This window comes from Pezoporus wallicus, unplaced genomic scaffold (assembly GCF_028554395.1).
Source record: "Pezoporus wallicus isolate ANWC-B61680 ecotype Strahan unplaced genomic scaffold, APGP_CSIRO_Pwel_v1 contig_227, whole genome shotgun sequence".
Lineage (NCBI taxonomy): Eukaryota > Metazoa > Chordata > Aves > Psittaciformes > Psittacidae > Pezoporus > Pezoporus wallicus.
In genome coordinates this window covers 8,576,985-8,594,404 of record NW_026635704.1, presented here as the reverse complement: position 1 = coordinate 8,594,404, position 17,420 = coordinate 8,576,985, and the positions used below count along the sequence as shown (strand labels likewise).

Genomic DNA, 17,420 nt, shown 5'->3' with positions numbered 1-17,420 from the left:
AGACCTCCAGGATAACTGAACTGAGGCCACCCATTCATTTCATGTAGGTACCAAATGGCTGTTGGGGCTACTCTTAAATCCCAAGCTCAATTTTTTCCCAGTGCTTACGAATAAGCAGATACAACTTCATAGCTGAAGTGTTTTGAAACCATCTGGTAGATAGTTCTGGTATTTCGTTTCTTCTTGATTAGTTTTTGCTGAATGATCCAGACATCTTGAAAAGTCTCTTCTGATACATGTTAGCTACATTGTAGGGTGAGACCGAGCAGAAAGTGTGATGGAATTCAGCACATTATAATGGCAGCATGTGATATGTTTCCTCATTTTATTCCTGTTTCTGTCTGTGTGTCCTCCTGCCCTGCCCAGTACTTTCAGTTCTGGAATATTACCAAAGATATAAAGGTAACAGAAGATGATGTTAATTCTTTTGCGCAGAAGCTGGCAGATGAGTTCAGTAGTTACTTAAAGCTCCCATGTTCACACAGTTAGGAAGCTACACTGAAGTTTGACTATTTTGGAAATTGAAAGAGCTGAAATTTCTCACTTCTATGTATGTCCAGAGTAACAAGTGGAAGAGCAGACTGCCTTAAACCAGATGCAAATAACAATGTATAAAGTTAGGTATTTTTTTAATTTGAGAAAAACTTTGTTTTCTCAGTTGCTACACATTTTTTTAAAAACTTCACATAATGTGCACTCAAGCAAATTATTTGTATTGTCAGTTCACTGAGTAAACAGTAATATCTCTGTAACCTTTGACCCTGATTACGTTTTGTGACATTGTAGACATGTACAGAGTGGTGATTTAGATGGTTATTCTGAAATAGAAACTGTAGCGTAAGAGGCAAAGGAGGTGCTCTTAGGAGTCTTCACATTCCCCTGTGGTGTATTTTTTTTTTTCCTCGTAACAATTTGACACTGTTTTCTGCATGGATAAAAAACTTGCCATGCTAAATAGTTAAGTCTTCAACACCAGTCATTTGACTCATAGTCACTGGTTCTTGGTTAATTATATTGTGGTAATGTCCATGACAGAAACATCCTCACCTCCTCTTACAAAAGAATTTGAATTTTAGATAAGCCTGCTTGACTGTACATTTGTACACCAAGTCTCTGTTAATGCTTAGTCATCCAGAAATACCAGAAGAATAATTGCTAGTTATCCTAGCATTGCTAGAAGGTTTCTAGTGGGGATTGCTGGGAGGATGGCTCAGAGTTGTGATACATTTGGTTTCTCGATATTTGTATGTAGTTACTCTGTTGACACTATAAGTACCTTCCTTTCCCTGACAGAAAGTCTTAACTGGACAGGTAGCGTCATGGCATTAAGAGCTATGTGATGAAGTCTTGGTAACTTCTTGTTTAGATTTTCTGGTCCAGGGTTGATACCTTGATATGTTACTTTATTAGCTGTTTATGGAACATGCCTTGATATGTTACTTTATTAGCGCTACAGATACTAGATATATTTTTTAATGTAGCAAATATATTTGGCATTATTGATGATTTGGAGGCAGTTCTAATGTATCTTTTAGAAGATTTTTTTCTTTCTCTTGTCATTCACATTCTTCATGGCATATGATGCAGTTCCAGTCTGACTTGAGAAGACTCTTCTTGGTTTTTCCTTCCTTTTCAATGTGTCTTGATAAATGCCTAGTAGTTCTATTGCTGATTCATTTCACAGAATCACAGAAAGAAGGTCTCTGTACATTGTCATGCTAAAGCTTCTTACTGTGAACTGTGAAAATGGACTTAATTGTTAGTATCTTGCCAACCTGCATGCAGCTGCTTTGTGGGTTTTTAAAAGTGCTGAAGCCAGAAGATAGTTTGCATGTAAATAATAAATTAGTTAGCCAGAAGATAGTTTGCATGTAAATAATAAATTAGTTACTGTTTTCAACTAAATATAATTTTGATTGGGTTTTGGTTTTCTTTTAGAGGCCTATCTTGTTTTGTTAGTAAAAATTTCTTTTTAGGTCTCTCTAGAAAGATGGATTTCTGTCCATGGTGCCCCCAGAAGTAGGACAGTCTGACAAGGAGATTGTATTGGGATAGTTGTTTTGTCGTGGATGCCTAGTAGACACAATGAGGAAATTATAGGCCTTGTGTGGAGAGAGAAAGTTTACAGAGTTCAGTGCCATTTTTTAGGTTTGGGGAATAGAAGATTGGCAAGGACTGATAAGGGTTTTCTGAAGGGTGCCATTTGCTTTTAATTAAAGCTTGCAAATTGAATAAGCAAGAAGGCAAGGTGGTCCATGATAGTACTGGGGTAGGAATAGATTAGTGTGAGAGATGTCGCCTACTGCAGACAGGTGTAGGAATCTGTCTCTCTGTCCTTCTGGTTTCAGACATCTGAAAGTCTCCAGAAAAAATGCCATTCTATTGTGTGTATATTGAGTGGTGACATACACATCAAGTGTCAACTCCAGTGGGATGGATGACTTTGTAGAATGGATATATGGTTTAGTTTTATAAAATCCTCTACCTGTGACACCACAGAGTATCAACTTAGTCTTTCTGTGATTTTTTTTTTTTTTTTTTTTTAAGAGCAAGACTTTATTTTAATGATGGTTTTAAGCTGAAAGCCAAAACCTCCAATTAAGAAATACCTGTGGATTCATGTACCTGATGTGAATGCAGTTACTGTTTGTATTTCAAGCTCATCCTCTTAATTAAGAATATTTTGAGCTGAAGAAAGCAGAAGAAGCTGTTGAGTTAATGTCTAATCGGATGAGTTTTAAATAGCTGTTCTGCTGTAACTGCATCCAAGCCCCATCTGTGAGGTTCTTATGGTTTTCCGATTAAAAAAAAAAAAAAAGCAAGCAACATTTGCCTTCTTGGGACCTAAGGTTAATAGGATACTGGGATTGAAGATGCTAATGAACTTCATGTCATCTTAGAAAGGTTTCATGCCTGCCTTGATCTGCATTAATTCCAAAAGTGATACATCTGTACAATACAAAACTTAGTAGTATTTCACATAAAAGTCCATACCATTAGCTATCTTCTGTGAGAATCTCAGTTTTAACAGTATTTAGGCTTTTCTAACAGTAGTATTTAGTAGTTATATCCAAGGAAAGACCTTCATGTGTTCTACTGTCAAAACCTCATTCTCTGCATTATGTTCATAGGACAGAGAGGTAGAATATCTGTAATTTGATGAAGGAGTCAGGAAGAATAATGCAGTAGACCCATTTCTCTGCTACAAATTATCAAGGGTAGTAGTGCACAAAATTTCATACTGAACTTGATTATGAGGGGAAAATGTCATAAATCCTTTTCTTAGTGAAGACCGAGAAATATGCAGCATTAACCACATTTTCCTTACTACCTCAGTATTTCTGAGGAAAAAATAGTGTAAGAAAAAAACATCATTGATTTTCATGTATTTGTATTCATTTGTGAAATAGGGAGTACAGACAAGCCAGAACTGACATCTATGGAAGGATACAGGTTTTGCTGTCCCATTTCTTACCCTTAGATAAAAACTTTTAAAACCTGAGGAAATGCGTGTGAAGCAGTCTATTATGTCTTCTAACTTACACTTTAAAAACAAATCCACATTGCAAATTATTTTAAACTATAAGCAGAAGATAGTTCATGTGAACTTGAGAGCTGAACATTTCATGAACATGCTTTAATGTTGGAGCCATTGTTACAACTGCATTCTACATCATTCACTATATACGTATGTAATGTCCAGTGAAAGCAACGCACTACACAGTGTGGTGGTAATTATTGTCCATACTATTTCATGATGTTTTCATGGTTTCTTTCTTTTGTAATTCTATTGCCATTGCACCTTAATAAGCAAGCAGAAGCTATCTTTAATCTTGTTTGAATTAGGAGAAAGAGTTGGAGGTAGATGAAAAATTAATTCATGGTGCATTGCAGAGCTGCCTTATGTTCTCAAATTATTACAAATACTCATAGGATAAATAGCTGTAGCTTGGAGGGGAGAAGAATATGGCAACAGTTATTGCACACTGGTGGGACACAGTATAGCACTAGTCTGCTCAACTGTAGTGATTAGGCTGTATGTGCCTTGCTACTACTGGCTGTAAGTAATCTGTTGTTGGGCATCCAATATTAGGAAGGAGTGGTATAATTCTGGTATAATCAAGTTCCTTTACTCCAGGCCTTACAGAACATGTACCCTGGTGGGTACAACAGCTTTCGTTTTAAGTTCTTTAGTCATCACAAGCAATGTCTGTCAGTGCTTGGTCATCTGACCATTCAGTTAATAAGTCTTTAAGCCCTAAAGTAATGTCAGTTAAAAGGAGAGGAAAAGCAATTTTTCTAATATTGCTGTAGAGTATTTTAAGGTATATTGCAGACATGATAGTTTTGTTTCTTGCTGTAGTAAGGTGTTCTTGCCTTCGGCCTGAGTGAAGGAGTCCTACATTAGTTCTCAGTGACTGAAATACATAATATTGTGCCACTGCTGTTTACTGCCCTTTGTGTTCCTACCATAATGTATTTATATCCAAATAGGATATAATATATTTGTATCCAAATAGGATCTTCGCTTGTATTGTTATTTAGTACAGCTTCTAACAGCAGGATTAAAATGGCATCTGTGTTGCAACCATTGCCATGCTGAGTGTTAACCTCATAAATAGTTTTAGGGCTACCAGAAAGTAGATGAATGTCTAAAATTATTTTCTTCATGGCTTGTGTGGGGTAAAGGAGTAAAATCAGCATGACTAAAATGAGATGCAGATCAACTGTTACAGCACTTAAGTTTGTCAATTTTTGTGGTAGTGTATATGGCATTTATTCAGTGCCAAATTCCATTGTTTGGTCTTTAGTTGAACGTTATTTTATGGGAAGGTACAGATTTCAATGAGAATTATTCCATCAAAGTTGTTTCTTCAAAGGCTTTTTTATTGAAAGTTGCTTTGAGTAAGACTTGTAGATCAGCCTTTTTAATGGCTGAAGTTACTTCTGCATTCAGTATTTTTAGGTCCCATCAAAGCAACTTGAGTTCTAATATCTACCAGTCCCATCTTACTAGATTTAAGTGGCTTTTTTGTTTTGTTTTTTTCCATGCAGGTACTGCTCATTATTCACCACGAGTGTGGATCTGAAGAAGAGTTAATTACCTCTATTTTTTTGAGTATGTTTATACTTCAGATACACACAACGTAGCCTCCTTCCCCATTAGATTCTTAGAAGGTAGTTATAATTTTTTTTCTAGTATCCTTCTTGTGGCTTTAACAGTTATGATCAGTAACAAAATAAACTATTCCTTACATTTTGGGCAACTGCATGCCAATCAGTTCACTTAGAACCTCCTGGAGGTCTTTCGCATGCCAAACTTTAAAACTGAGTGTGTATTTGTGGAGGTAACTATGTTAAAAAGAAATCTTTTATTAAAACTTAGGGGTTTTCTCATTCACTGGACTTCGGAGATTAAGTATTCCGTAGGTTTGGAAATCAGTTATGTGAGCCAAGTTTGCTTCTTCTATTTTAAAATTCAGTTTGCACTGCAGTCCTGGGGGAAAAAAATCTAGTTGGGAAATTATAAGACACTTTCACAAATAATTTCTAGATATAGTTAGGCTATTGTATAACTTATTGTACAAATAAGATTGTATTATATCTGTTGTGCTCGTTTCTAGAACCTAGCCGAAGTTTCCTTTTCTAGCAAAGCAACTGCTAAATAGTGTGAAGTCTCTGCATAAACTCAGTGTCTAGAACAATAATATGCAATTTCTGTTTGTAAAAGTACATCTTGTATATGGTTTAGATAAGTGTTTGTTTTATTTAGGGTTGGAAAAAGGAGAGAATTTTGGCTGAATATCCTGATGGAAAGATAATAATGGTTCTTCCTGATGACCCAAAGTATGCACTTAAAAAGGTATGGTGGAAAGGACTGGACTTGTTTTCATGTAAGACTGTAATGAGAATATTCATGGTAAAGTTTATATAATTTACATGTGAACAGTTGAAGTTGGATTCAGAACTGCAGAGAGTCTGTAGCTTATTCCAGAAACAGGTCAGACATCTCACTCATATGCACTGCTGCTGTCTTCACAGAGGGTATGGGTCTGAGCAGGGGTGGAAGGCAGGGGTGGAAATAGCAGCAACCAACTGATGGGTTTTTTTGTTTGGTTTTGTTTTACTATGCTTGCTGAAGATCTGCTAGATAGTTTATGTAATATAAACTTCCTACTATATTTGAACAAACTGAAAAGTATTGACTTTATTGCACAGCACAAATATGGCATCATTCTCCAAAAGGTTTTTGGGTAAAAACAGATTTAGGCAGATTTAGGTAGAAAGTGGCCTCAAAGTCATCTGGTCTGTTCTCATGTCCAGAGCAGGATCAGTTCTGGTTGTGATGCATCTGACAACTTTCTAAAGCTTCTACCACTGGAAGTTTTTCTGACCTCTTCAGACTACGTTACAGTGCTTCACTGTCCATAACATTAGGAAGCTTTCTCAATGTACAGTAGAATCTTGTACTGCAATTTAAGATCATTAGAGTTAATCATACTGTCATAGTGGTAGAAAACGTCTGTCTTTTCCTCTTTGCAACAACTCTTATTTGTGCCTGAACAAACTCTTGTTGTTTCACCTTAAGGAGATGGATGGAATGTGCTGCTTATTTTTTTTTTTAATCTATTTTTAGTTTATACTCCTAAATAATGTTTTATGGAGCTCTGACCATTGTCACACTGTCCTCTAGATTATTTCTGTTTGTGTCATGTCTCCTGTTTCTCTGTTAAAACTCTTTATCTAAACCTGGGCACAGTACACTAGTGGAGACTCAGAGCAGCACACTACTTCAGTGTCCTGCTGGCTAGCTTGTGTTCGTACATCTTAATATGTCATTACATCTGTTTTTTCAGTAGCAATGGCATTGATTCTCTTTAGCTGGGTATTTGCTGTGGCTAACAGGTGCTTTTTTACAGCACCACTATCACAGGATCATAGAATGATTGAGGTTGGAAGGGACCTCTGGAAACTGAATTGATGCTCAAGACAGCTCTTTCTGATGCAGTGACTGTAGTGGGTTTTCTTTAGGCTAACATAGAATTTTAAGTTACTGAACTGTAAAGAAAATTCTGTAGTTTCTTTTCAATATTTAATGCAGATAATTTTATTAGGTTTTGTTTCTCTGGTGGTACTGTCTTCGGTTTAGTACATTTTAATTGTATATTCCCTTTTTGCTAAAATGGTTGAAGAAAAAATTACTTGAAAATACCTGAGTGGGGAAGAGGAAAGAAAGACGGTAGCAAGAGGAGTAATTTAGGATAGAGTTCTCTGTAGTTCTGTGCGCTGAAAGTTCAGAGAATTTACAGCTGTCACCACCGTGGATGACTGACTTCAAGACTGGTCACTTAGTGCTTCAAATTGGACTCGTCCTTAAAAGAATGGTACCTGGAGGTTATGTGAGAAAGTAGAGAGTAACCAATACCATGTCTGGTATTTTTTCATTTTCATTTGATCAGTACTAACTCATTTTCACTTGATCAGTACTAAATATATTCATAGCATTCCTAGTAATCCTAGGTTTGCTCTACTAACGTACCACATAGGAAAGGCCACCTTATTTCTGTCTCTCATGAGATGATAGGGGGTGATAGAGGCTGTTTCATTGGCCAGTTGTAGATACAAGAATCCCTCAGTAAAATCTTGGCTTGCGCATAAGCTTTTGTTTATGTTCATGCTGGAGTTGATTATTTCTTCTGAACTTACTAACATTAAACATTATTTTCATTGAAGTTTGGACATAATGGAAGCTGACTTAGAGGTCTCTACTCTTCCTATTTCCAGCTAGGTATTATTTAAGGAACATTTATGTGGAGCGATGTGTTGCAGGTTATGTAAGGTAATCCTTCACTTCTGGAATAGCTTTCAGTGTTAACTGCATTTTTTGAAAATGTGTGCCATGTTTATGTAAATTTATACAGATGTACACTTACATGTGTTTCTTATACAGCATTTAAACTTATTTTGACAGGTTGAAGAAATTAGAGAAATGGTAGACAATGACTTGGGATTCCAGCAAGCTCCTCTCATGTGTTACTCTAGAACTAAAACTCTCCTTTTTATTTCTAATGACAAAAAAGTTATCGGCTGTTTAATTGCAGAACATATCCAGTGGGTAAGTGATTGAACTGGGGAAAGGCAGTCTGGGTCAGTGCTTCGTGACTCTATTATTCAGACATGCTGAAGCTATAGAATTACCTCAGAGTTTAAGTCTGGCCATTTAGCAGATAAGTTTTCTGTGTATGCCTTTTCCACAGCAGAGGAGTTTTTTGGTGGTAGACCATTCTGAAATGTAGTTACTCATTTTTGTATAGTTGACATTGAGCTGAGACGTGTATGGCGTCATACTTGGCTCAGACCTGCTCATCAAAGAGCTTGCTACAGCTGAAGGGTGGAAGTTTTCTTCCTCTCCTATACGTGTGCTAGCTATGGCTCTCCTCTTGCTTGTTGACAAGCAGATTGATCTCCTAGCCCACTGGAAATCTCATGTGGATGAAAAAGTGAGTATTCTGTAGGATTGATTTGAATTACCGTGGAGTCAAACAGCTCCACAATGAACAGAAGGAGATGGCAGAACTGCATAGTGGAGAGCAAGACAAGAACTCATAGTTTTTAGTTGCCATACTAAAAACTGATGTCAGAACTTTGTTGAATATTTTGTCTGTTCCCTTGTAAACTGTGGTGTTTTCCACCCTGCCTTGGGAGTAGCAGACAAGAAGCAAAACAATCATAGTCAAAGTCAGAAGTGGACTCAAGCACTTGAATACAAGTGGTTTTAAGAATTGGATTATTTGTTTCTCTTTCTTAAAATCAGATAAGCTTTAGGGGATATTTTTGGTTTAATCTTTTATCATCTGTTCGAATTGTGAAACTGAAGAGAGCTTGAGTCAGAAATGTATCATCTTTTTGGTACAGCATTTTAGCAAGTAAGTATTACTTGCCCTTGGTCATCGTGCTTGTAGTAAGCGTGGTTAAAATGCTTCCCATATCTTTGCTCGCAAAGCCAAGCCATCAATCAAATCATTATTAATTGAAATAAATTGCACACAAATTATCTTGTTCAGTCATTAATGATGCTTTTATAAAGTGACAAATATTTTTACCTCACCTGCAGGGCTATCGAGTTATAGAGGAGAAGGTTCCAGAAGTCAGTTCAGAAAATGAGAAAGTCATATTTGAAAGACAGAAAGCATGGTGCTGTTCCACTTCTCCAGAGCCTGCTATTTGTGGGATTAGTCGAATATGGGTATTCAGCATGATGCGTCGAAAGAAGATTGCTTCTCGGATGATAGAGTGTCTCAGGTAATGCCAAAGAAGTTCCTCGGTTACCTATGTTTTAGATAGAACTCAGACCCAGACATTTATTGCTTTGTGTGTCTCAAGCCTGTATTTTCAAGCTGCTGGTGTTCTGAAGATGTAGATTTGAGTGTTGTTAACAGTTCCAGTATTACATGGACTTCCATGGCTAATGTTGGTATTCTGTGATAGCTTCTCTTTAACAGAAATCTTTCTGCTAAACGCAATTGTAATGAGTCACCCCTACAGAATGTTGATGAACTTGGGTAAATTCCTCTGAGGTAATTATGGGTGAAGCTGATGAGACTCTCTTTGGTCAAAGTATGAGATTACCCAAGTGTTAAGGACTGGGACCTAACCGTTGGCTGAAATGTCTGTTCCTTAGAGGTAGAGAGCACAGAGACAAGTACACCAAACTATTTGATGTAGTCTGGTGGCTTCCAACTGTGTTTTGGGGTGGCTTTTTTTCTGCTTTAGTCAGCTGCACTGAGCTTTTGAGATATTTTCAATTTCCGTGGAGCTTTAGTAGCTAGTGATGAGAGTATTCAGCTGAATGCTAAGTGCTACATCCATAAAAAGACTCAAAAGAGTGACACTACTGTTTAGATAGACATTAAAATATTGACTCTCCAAAATTTAGGTTTCTTCCACTGACATTTCCTAGAAGTTTAAATGCCTTTTCTGAGTAATGCCAAGAACTATGCAAATCTTCTTGTTGCTGGGCTGTAAGGTTCGTGCCAGGTGCTTGGCTAGCCCTATCTTGTTGGTGTTTGTGGCACGGGTGCTGCTTTGTCTGCCAGTCTTCCCCCCCTCCTGGGTATTTGGAAAGCTTAGCAAAGCTATTTGCATCTTGCCTGGCTGGGGAAACAACTAGAAAGTTCTTTCTGGATCATGTTCTGTCTGAACTATCAACTGTAAAGGTGTATTCAGCTAAGCACATTAACTTGATGATTTGGTTATAATTTTGGCTGATAGAATCACAGAATCATAGAACATAGGGTTTTAAGGGACCATCGAGGCTGATATAGTTCCAGCCCCCCTGCAATGAGCAGGGACATCTTCAACTAGATCAGGTTGCCCAGACCAACCTTGAACGTCTTGAACGTCTCCAGGGATGGCGCATCCGCCACCTCTCTGGGCAACCTGTGCCAGCGTTTTACCAGTCTCATAAAGAATTTTTTCCTCACATCCAGCCTGAAAAAGAAAAAAATACTTTTAATTGTGTATTCAGTAGTTCCCTGGAAACTGTTTCTAAAGGAAAGATTTCTTCCCCAGAGTGATGCTGGAGTTGCTCCCTCAGATCTAGCACTAAGGGATCTTTAGAATCAATTTTAATAGCTCGTTGAAGCTACTGAGGTCATTTTCCTCTCAGCTGTACGCTGCATCTTACCTTTTGCTATGCTCTGGTGCTTGTTGGCTTTCCATTATCTCATAGCTACGTTAGTAGAAAACAGGTTCACCAAGAAGAGCTTTGTGTTAATTCTAGTGGTTTGTAGGAAGGACTGATGAGCTCTAGAATTGGTGTAAATAAAGGAGCCCGGAAGGCTGCAGAAGGCAAAGGAGAGGAGACTTGCTTTTTGATGGCAGTAAGTGGTTATATCTGCTCAGCTGAGAGAAACTTCAGTGTAAATGTCTTTCATAGCAAAGGGTAATTTGGACAGGATGATTCTGGCAGCTCAGTCCTGACTTCAGAATGTTGAAGGTGTCCTTGCTGACTTCGAAGTCCATTCTGAGAATGTCTGCCCTGCTTCACTCAAGCTTTCACAGCTGACCTGGAGTCATAAAACTTAAGTCTTAAGAACCTTGCAACATCATCTTCCCAAATACACTAAAGAGAAGGGAATAAAGCTGGATTTTGTTCCTTCCCTCAAGATTTAATGGAAATACCCATAAGATCAAAGTTCATACTTTCTGTGCAAGTACATGTAAGTTTATTTTATAGGCATTAAAAGAATTAATTAACTTAATGGGAGTTTCTTCTGTTTTCAAGGATGAACGTCACCTCCTCCTTCCCCTGATCAAGGTCTCAGAGCTTGAGATCAGTTTTCTAACTTTGTTCACGTAGCCATCCTGGAAAGCTCAATGACACTCTTGGTTCTTTTTCTTCAAAGAGAATAAAACATACATAAAATATTTTCAGGAAGAAGTTAAGCAAACTCAGTCCTTGTTTTCATGTAGTTATTACTGAAAATGTGAATTATGCCTTGAGGTTGTGTTCTGAGATGTTCTAAATTAACCCAAGATGTGCTCACATCCAAATGTCAAGTATTTCTTTCAGACAGGGGACTTGCAATTTCATCAGGTCCTTTGAGCCCCCTCTGTAAGCAGCCCAACTTGTGTTTCCGTTCCTAGTGACTGTAGTCATAGTCCCAGAAGTCTCTCTTCTATGAAGAAGTAGTTGGACTGAATTCAGACTTTGTTTTTTTTCAACTCTGAAATTGAACTCTTGATGCAACTCACAAATAATTGCTCTATACAAATGTTTCTTCTAAAATGCCAAACCTTATAAAAACCCTTCTAGGAAAAGTGATCCTCCTTGCCCTTTGTAAGGAGGAGATTGGTATAAATGGAGCGATCTCCTCTTAATAGAGCTTCTTTCTTTTGAATGTCCATGACAATTAACAGTTTGTGGTCTAATAGTATAAATATTCCTGTGTTATTCCCTGAGGGTAATGTCTTTTTCTTTTTTCTTCTCCTTTTAAACAGGAGCAACTTCATCTATGGCTCATACTTAAGTAAAGAAGAAATTGCTTTCTCTGACCCCACTCCTGATGGAAAACTCTTTGCAACACAGTACTGTGGCACCGGCCAGTTCCTGGTATACAACTTCCTCAATGGACAGCACCAGACTTAACTGCTCCCGAAGGAATTCTGTTTTTATCGGGAGACTTCTGCCAAACGCACTGGGTGGGTGCAGACCTTCAGCAGAAGCCAGGGCCATTTTTACTACAGTGAACTCAGGACTGGTAACAACCAAAAGGTTGTACTATTTTATTAAAATTGTAAACAATGCAGTAATAGGCTAACTTTTTTTTTCTAAAAGAAAGATATTTTATTAACTTTTGCAAAAGTTTGATTGTATTTTATCTAGTTAGTCATGTTTACATGCAGCAGAAAACTGTTCATAGTGGACTGTAAACTAATGCAAAGACTCTAGCCTCCTTGATGAGTACATGCTGAAGTTCTTAATACGGTGATATACCAGTATGTGTCGGTGCTGTAGCACTGGTCTGTTGCCACCCTTCCAGCAGGGGTTGCTGGCTGGACAGAGTTGGAGGATACACCCAGTTGCCTTGAGGCAAGAAGCTTTCCAGTGCAGTCCCTGTGGGTGACAGCCCTCAGAGACTGCACGATGGTTCCTGGGGTTTGTGCTGGGCCCAGCTGGGTGTGAGGGAGCCTGTGAGGTGACAGCAGCATTGGAAACTTGTTCTACTCCACCTTGCTGCTTCTCCCCTAGATGAGGTGTAGGGTAAAAGGCAGAACAAAAGCCCCAGGGACTGATGTAATCATCCTTTTCCTTCAAGTTCTGTACTGGGTATATCCCTTTGTTAGTGGACTTCACCTTGAGACTTGTCACTCGTTCAAAATCTCCTCTTTTAAAGGGTTTGTATGTTGAAAAACTGCTGTGGCCTTTCTTGATCTGTACATAATGTAGATAGGTTAAAAATAAAATACTTGATAGCTTTTTTTCAAGTTACTTTGGATGGTACTAAGTGTGAATGAATCTTCAGTGTATTTCTTACTTTTGCCTGTGAAATATTCCCCTAGTGGCTAATGGCAGCATGTGTTTTGAAGCAGTCTCTGGAGAACACAGACTTCCCTTTGTGACAGTGCACTTGCAGATCAGTGCCCCAGGAGCCCAATGTCAGCACTTACAGTAAGGTGAGAGGTGATGCCTTCAGCCTTGAATAACAGCTTAAAACCCTGATGAGAAAGGTTGAACTAAATTTAAAACTCACTGTTTAATTTTGAAACCCATGTGCAGTGCAGGTACGCTGATTCATGCTGTGCTGTCCTTAACCTTGGCCTAGGGGTAAGGCAAAGAGCTCACACCACCTCCATATTGCTGCTCGGAGTACTTACACCTGCAGTAGCAGAACAGTGGTGAATTGTCATTCTCAAGGGGGTTGTGAGGAGACCCTGAAGGGCTTTGTTAAAAAAGTTATGCAGGTTCACTAACAATCCAATGGTGACCCTGCCTAGAGGGCTTGGAAAGCAGGAGCATGAGTTAAGAGAGAGAGGCAGTCTTAACTGGTAACTTAATATATTCAAATTTAATGAAAGCACATTATAAACATACCATAGCCACAACTTCAGACAGTTTCAGTTCATAAACAATAACATGAGGTAGACTGACTAGTGAAGCTAAATTCACCAAGTTTTTGGTTAAGAAAACTTTACACTAGGAAAGCAACATTTTTAACCCTCTTCCAAAAGTCGCAAAAAGCAATTACATAAGTTAAGCAAAAAAGCATCTGCATATGATTCTTTAAATCTTAGTTTACATTCAGATTTAACCTGTGAATAGACGAGAACATCTACAGGTAAAGTATAACGCTGGCCAATGGAATACATTCATAGGGATGGCCATGAGGGTGAGACGTAAAACCAAACTGGAATAGCGATGGGCTAGGTGTCAAATAATGCTGGAGCATGTGGGGGGGACAAGCCTCCCCCTCCAGTGCTGGCTCAGGGCACCCTGGCCAGAGTGTTATCAACACTCCTCACTTCCACACAGGGGAGAGTTAAGGAGATGGGTTTACTATTAGTTGGTAAAGGCAGGCAAATACACTGCCTGACTGGTGGCATTCTCAGCCTCAGGGACAATTTTGCACTGCTTCACCAGAGGGCTAACTCCTTGGAGTAGTTTCAGCACCTGGAATTTTAAGAACTTAGTGCAAACATCAAATAGACAAACAAAAATGAAACCATTTATGAACACGTAATACCTGACGCTTCTACACCACGCTAAGGTTTGGGGTTGGGCCTAAGCCCTTCTGGCAAAACCAGAACTACTGGAATACATTCAGGTGTGTATCAAAAGCTTCAAGAAGTATCTTTCGTATTCATCCTTCTTCTGAGTGTTAAAACAGGTAAGGCAGGCTGTGTCTGAAGGAAAATTAAAAATACATTTACAGAAATGGGTTGTCCATCAGAAATTTGCTAAATTTACAGCATCAGAGTGAAGCTACGTTAACACAGACATACGCAAACCATTTTCCTTTGGCCTCCGGCAAATATATTATGCTTTTTCATCTGTAAACATCTCTTTCCACAAGATAAAAAAAGTTGCTTAGTTAACACTATGCTTAAAAAACCACCAAGTATGACAACGTGCTAATTTCATTGCTTTCGGGGGAGTCAACTGATATTCCTGAAATGCTGTTCCGAACAGGCTGAGGTTTTATTTTTAATGAAGGGGTCATGACGTGCAGGAATATTTTTGTGCAGGATGATCATTTTTTCTGTATGGAAACCTCAGCGGGGTAGCTCATGCTAACAGCATGAACAGAAGAGTACTGTTACAATTGAACCCTGCAATCAAATGCTGCTGCACTGCATTCATTCCAGAATAACTTCACAGGGATCAGCAGTATGCCTGTAAGTAGAACAATGGGCAACTACAGCTACAAGCACTATTTACAGAGGGTAACCGAAACAAAAAGGAAAGGCTGACGTTGTCAGGTGATGGATTCCAAGACCTTTGCTTCTGGACAGAATCTCTCCTGAGCAGTCCCAACCCTCCCCTGGCACCGTTGTGGGATACCTTCTGGTTCACTCAGATCCAGCTTGGGCACATTGCCCTCCTTGCACATCTCTTGGTATGCTGCTTCACAAATAGGTACAACTTGACAGACCCAGTCTTGCCGCTGCAGCCAGCTGGAGTTGAGCAAAAAGTACATGGTGAGTGAGCTACATATGGCCCACCACTGAGGCACCAATGTACAGGAGGACTCATTTCCACATGCAAAGGAGGACAGCCCACAGGTTTTCAGAATGCTTGAGGAGAGTGAGGAACAGTAGGCGAGTTGCTGGCGAGTTACTCTAACTGAGTGGGAGCAGCTATGAGGAGCCTTTTGCTTTGTCACCAGAGCTGAGGAGGGGGTGCCTAAATGGGGTGACTAAGGTTGCTAAGGAGAACTGGGGTGCCCAGTGCCTGCCACGGGTTTGCTGATTTGTTCAGGTTCAAGTAGTAAACTTTGAACACCTGTGGAAATTTTGCCAAGGACAGTTTCAATACATACACAATTACAGATTTTCAGCTAACACTGCACAGAGAACAAGACTATTCCTTTTAATACAAATATCTATGTTATAGTGTAGTTTCAAACCCCTGAGTATTCCTGTACCACAGCACAGAGCTGAAGAGACATGATGGGCTCTCCTCCATACAGCTTCAATAAACGCCACGTGCTGGGTTGCGTTTCATGTAACATTCAAGTTGGCAGCTGCCCAGAGCAGCTTCTTCTTCCCCTACCTCAGCTGAATATAGAAAGGATTCTTCTTCAACTGAATTATGTTCTCTTTTCAGATCCTACATTTTGGCTGGCTGCGTAATCAGGGTCAGCCATTACGGCTGACATGAAAATAACTGGAATCCAGGATCCTTGAAATCATAACTGATGTGGTAAATTTAGCCTTAGGACTAAAGCCTACTTCAGAATTGTAGGGAATCCTTTCAAGCAGCCTAGATAAATATTGGTTGCACTTTGCTCCACAGTGATTGTACTTGTTTTTAAAAACAAAAAGTTCTTTTTTCTTTGTTAGCGATGTCTTAGCGAAGCTTATATATGGCGTCCAGTAAGAAAATAGAGAGGTTCATCATCACTACTGTTAGCAGTTTGAAACTCATCTCGAAGTCGGAACTGCCACTCGTCCTCCAGCTCCAGCCGGACTATTGTCTGCCGTAAGGAGCTTCTGTCTTGACATATGACACACAGGGTGGCACCTTCAAGTGAAAAGCATGTGAGATTCTCAGGGTACAATAACAAGTCTGATGTTTTTCTCAGTAATTTTCCTAAGCTATTTTAAAGAACTCTGGTCTGGTGGAAGTTGTCCCTTCCCATGGCAGGGGAGGTTAATTAAGACTAGGTGATTATTAAGGTCCTTTCCGACCCAAACCACCCTGTGATTCAATTACCTGCACTTACTACTGACAGGACCAGAAATTTTATACAGTCCCAAAAGAAACACTGCACCTCTTTCTTTTGAAAACAAGGGCAGCGCTAACTGTGAAAGTTCCAGACCTGTTAACGAAGCTGGTTATGCCTCTACCTTCCCTTTTTTCTCCGTGTTATTATTTGTCAGGAAGGCACCCAGACAGTTCAGCAAAGCCGTAAGATTACCTTTCAGAAACCTGAACCGCTTGAGGAGGTCTGCGCCAACAAAGGAGTCACAGAGATAGAGCAGCAGGCCGCTGAAGAACACCCCTTCGCAGCTGACGTTGACTGAGTGCGGGCGGGAGCTAATATAGCATATGGCCACCTGAAACAGAAGGAGAAAAGAAAGGAAGTACTCCTGGGTGAGAAAGGATGACTAAGTGGAATGGAATATAACTTAGTGATAACAGGCAAGTCAGCTAGGGCTGGTCAAAACATAATCCAACGAGAATGCACTATTGAGCAAACTTCACCTGGGAAATAACACATGGGACAAACTTCTAGATTCCGCTTGGCCACTGAAACATGTTGTTTCAGGGTCCTCTGTAAGTCAGTTTGCTTTTCTGCTTCTATATGAATTATAACAGCTGTCAAGATTTTTGAGGTTGTTCTAATAAGGAGACATTTGCCACAGTAAGCAATTTCATGAGTACTGCAACTGCTGAGGCTTGAGCTCCTCCACGTCTTCTCTTGCTGACAGCAAGCATCACCTAAGTGGCTCCCAGCATTGGCCTGCCCCTGTGTTTCAGTGCTCTGATGGTTCTGTATCAAAGGGTTTTTTCCTGTATCTTGTCACTGACCTCCATAAAATTTCCCAGAACAAAGCCCTTTTAGGCTTTCATCCCACTTCAGAGTCAGTTCAAACTGGTCGCCCTACCTACAGACATCTAAGACATACTTGCATACTTTTCACTAGAAACCCAGGTTCATAAAAAGAAAGGCATCTGAAAGGAGAGCTGCATT

At 39.4% G+C, this 17,420-nt stretch overlaps 2 protein-coding genes across 14 annotated transcripts in view; one reads left to right on the top strand and one right to left on the bottom strand.

The window, feature by feature from the left end:
- ESCO1 (establishment of sister chromatid cohesion N-acetyltransferase 1) overlaps positions 1-13,039 on the top strand; it is a 31,773-nt gene extending 18,734 nt beyond the window's left edge. For 2 of the 4 annotated variants that reach the window (XM_057397589.1, XM_057397587.1), the window contains 4 exons: positions 5,774-5,863; positions 7,973-8,116; positions 9,116-9,303; positions 12,004-13,039. In XM_057397589.1, the coding sequence (XP_057253572.1) occupies positions 5,774-5,863; positions 7,973-8,116; positions 9,116-9,303; positions 12,004-12,151 (570 nt within the window). In that variant the 3' untranslated portion in view covers positions 12,152-13,039. Of the gene's footprint in view, positions 1-5,055; positions 5,179-5,773; positions 5,864-7,972; positions 8,117-9,115; positions 9,304-12,003 lie in introns of those variants that run through there. The other 2 variants (XR_008970690.1, XM_057397590.1) reach the window with 2 other exon arrangements.
- Positions 13,040-13,544: 505 nt separating this feature from the next.
- The window catches only part of GREB1L (GREB1 like retinoic acid receptor coactivator), a 136,821-nt gene continuing 132,945 nt past the window's right edge, over positions 13,545-17,420 (bottom strand). For all 10 annotated transcript variants that reach the window (XM_057397575.1, XM_057397578.1, XM_057397580.1 and 7 more), the window contains 2 exons: positions 16,644-16,782; positions 13,545-16,246 (listed from right to left, as the gene is read on the bottom strand). In XM_057397575.1, the coding sequence (XP_057253558.1) occupies positions 16,083-16,246; positions 16,644-16,782 (303 nt within the window). In that variant the 3' untranslated portion in view covers positions 13,545-16,082. The remainder of the gene's footprint in view (positions 16,247-16,643; positions 16,783-17,420) is intronic.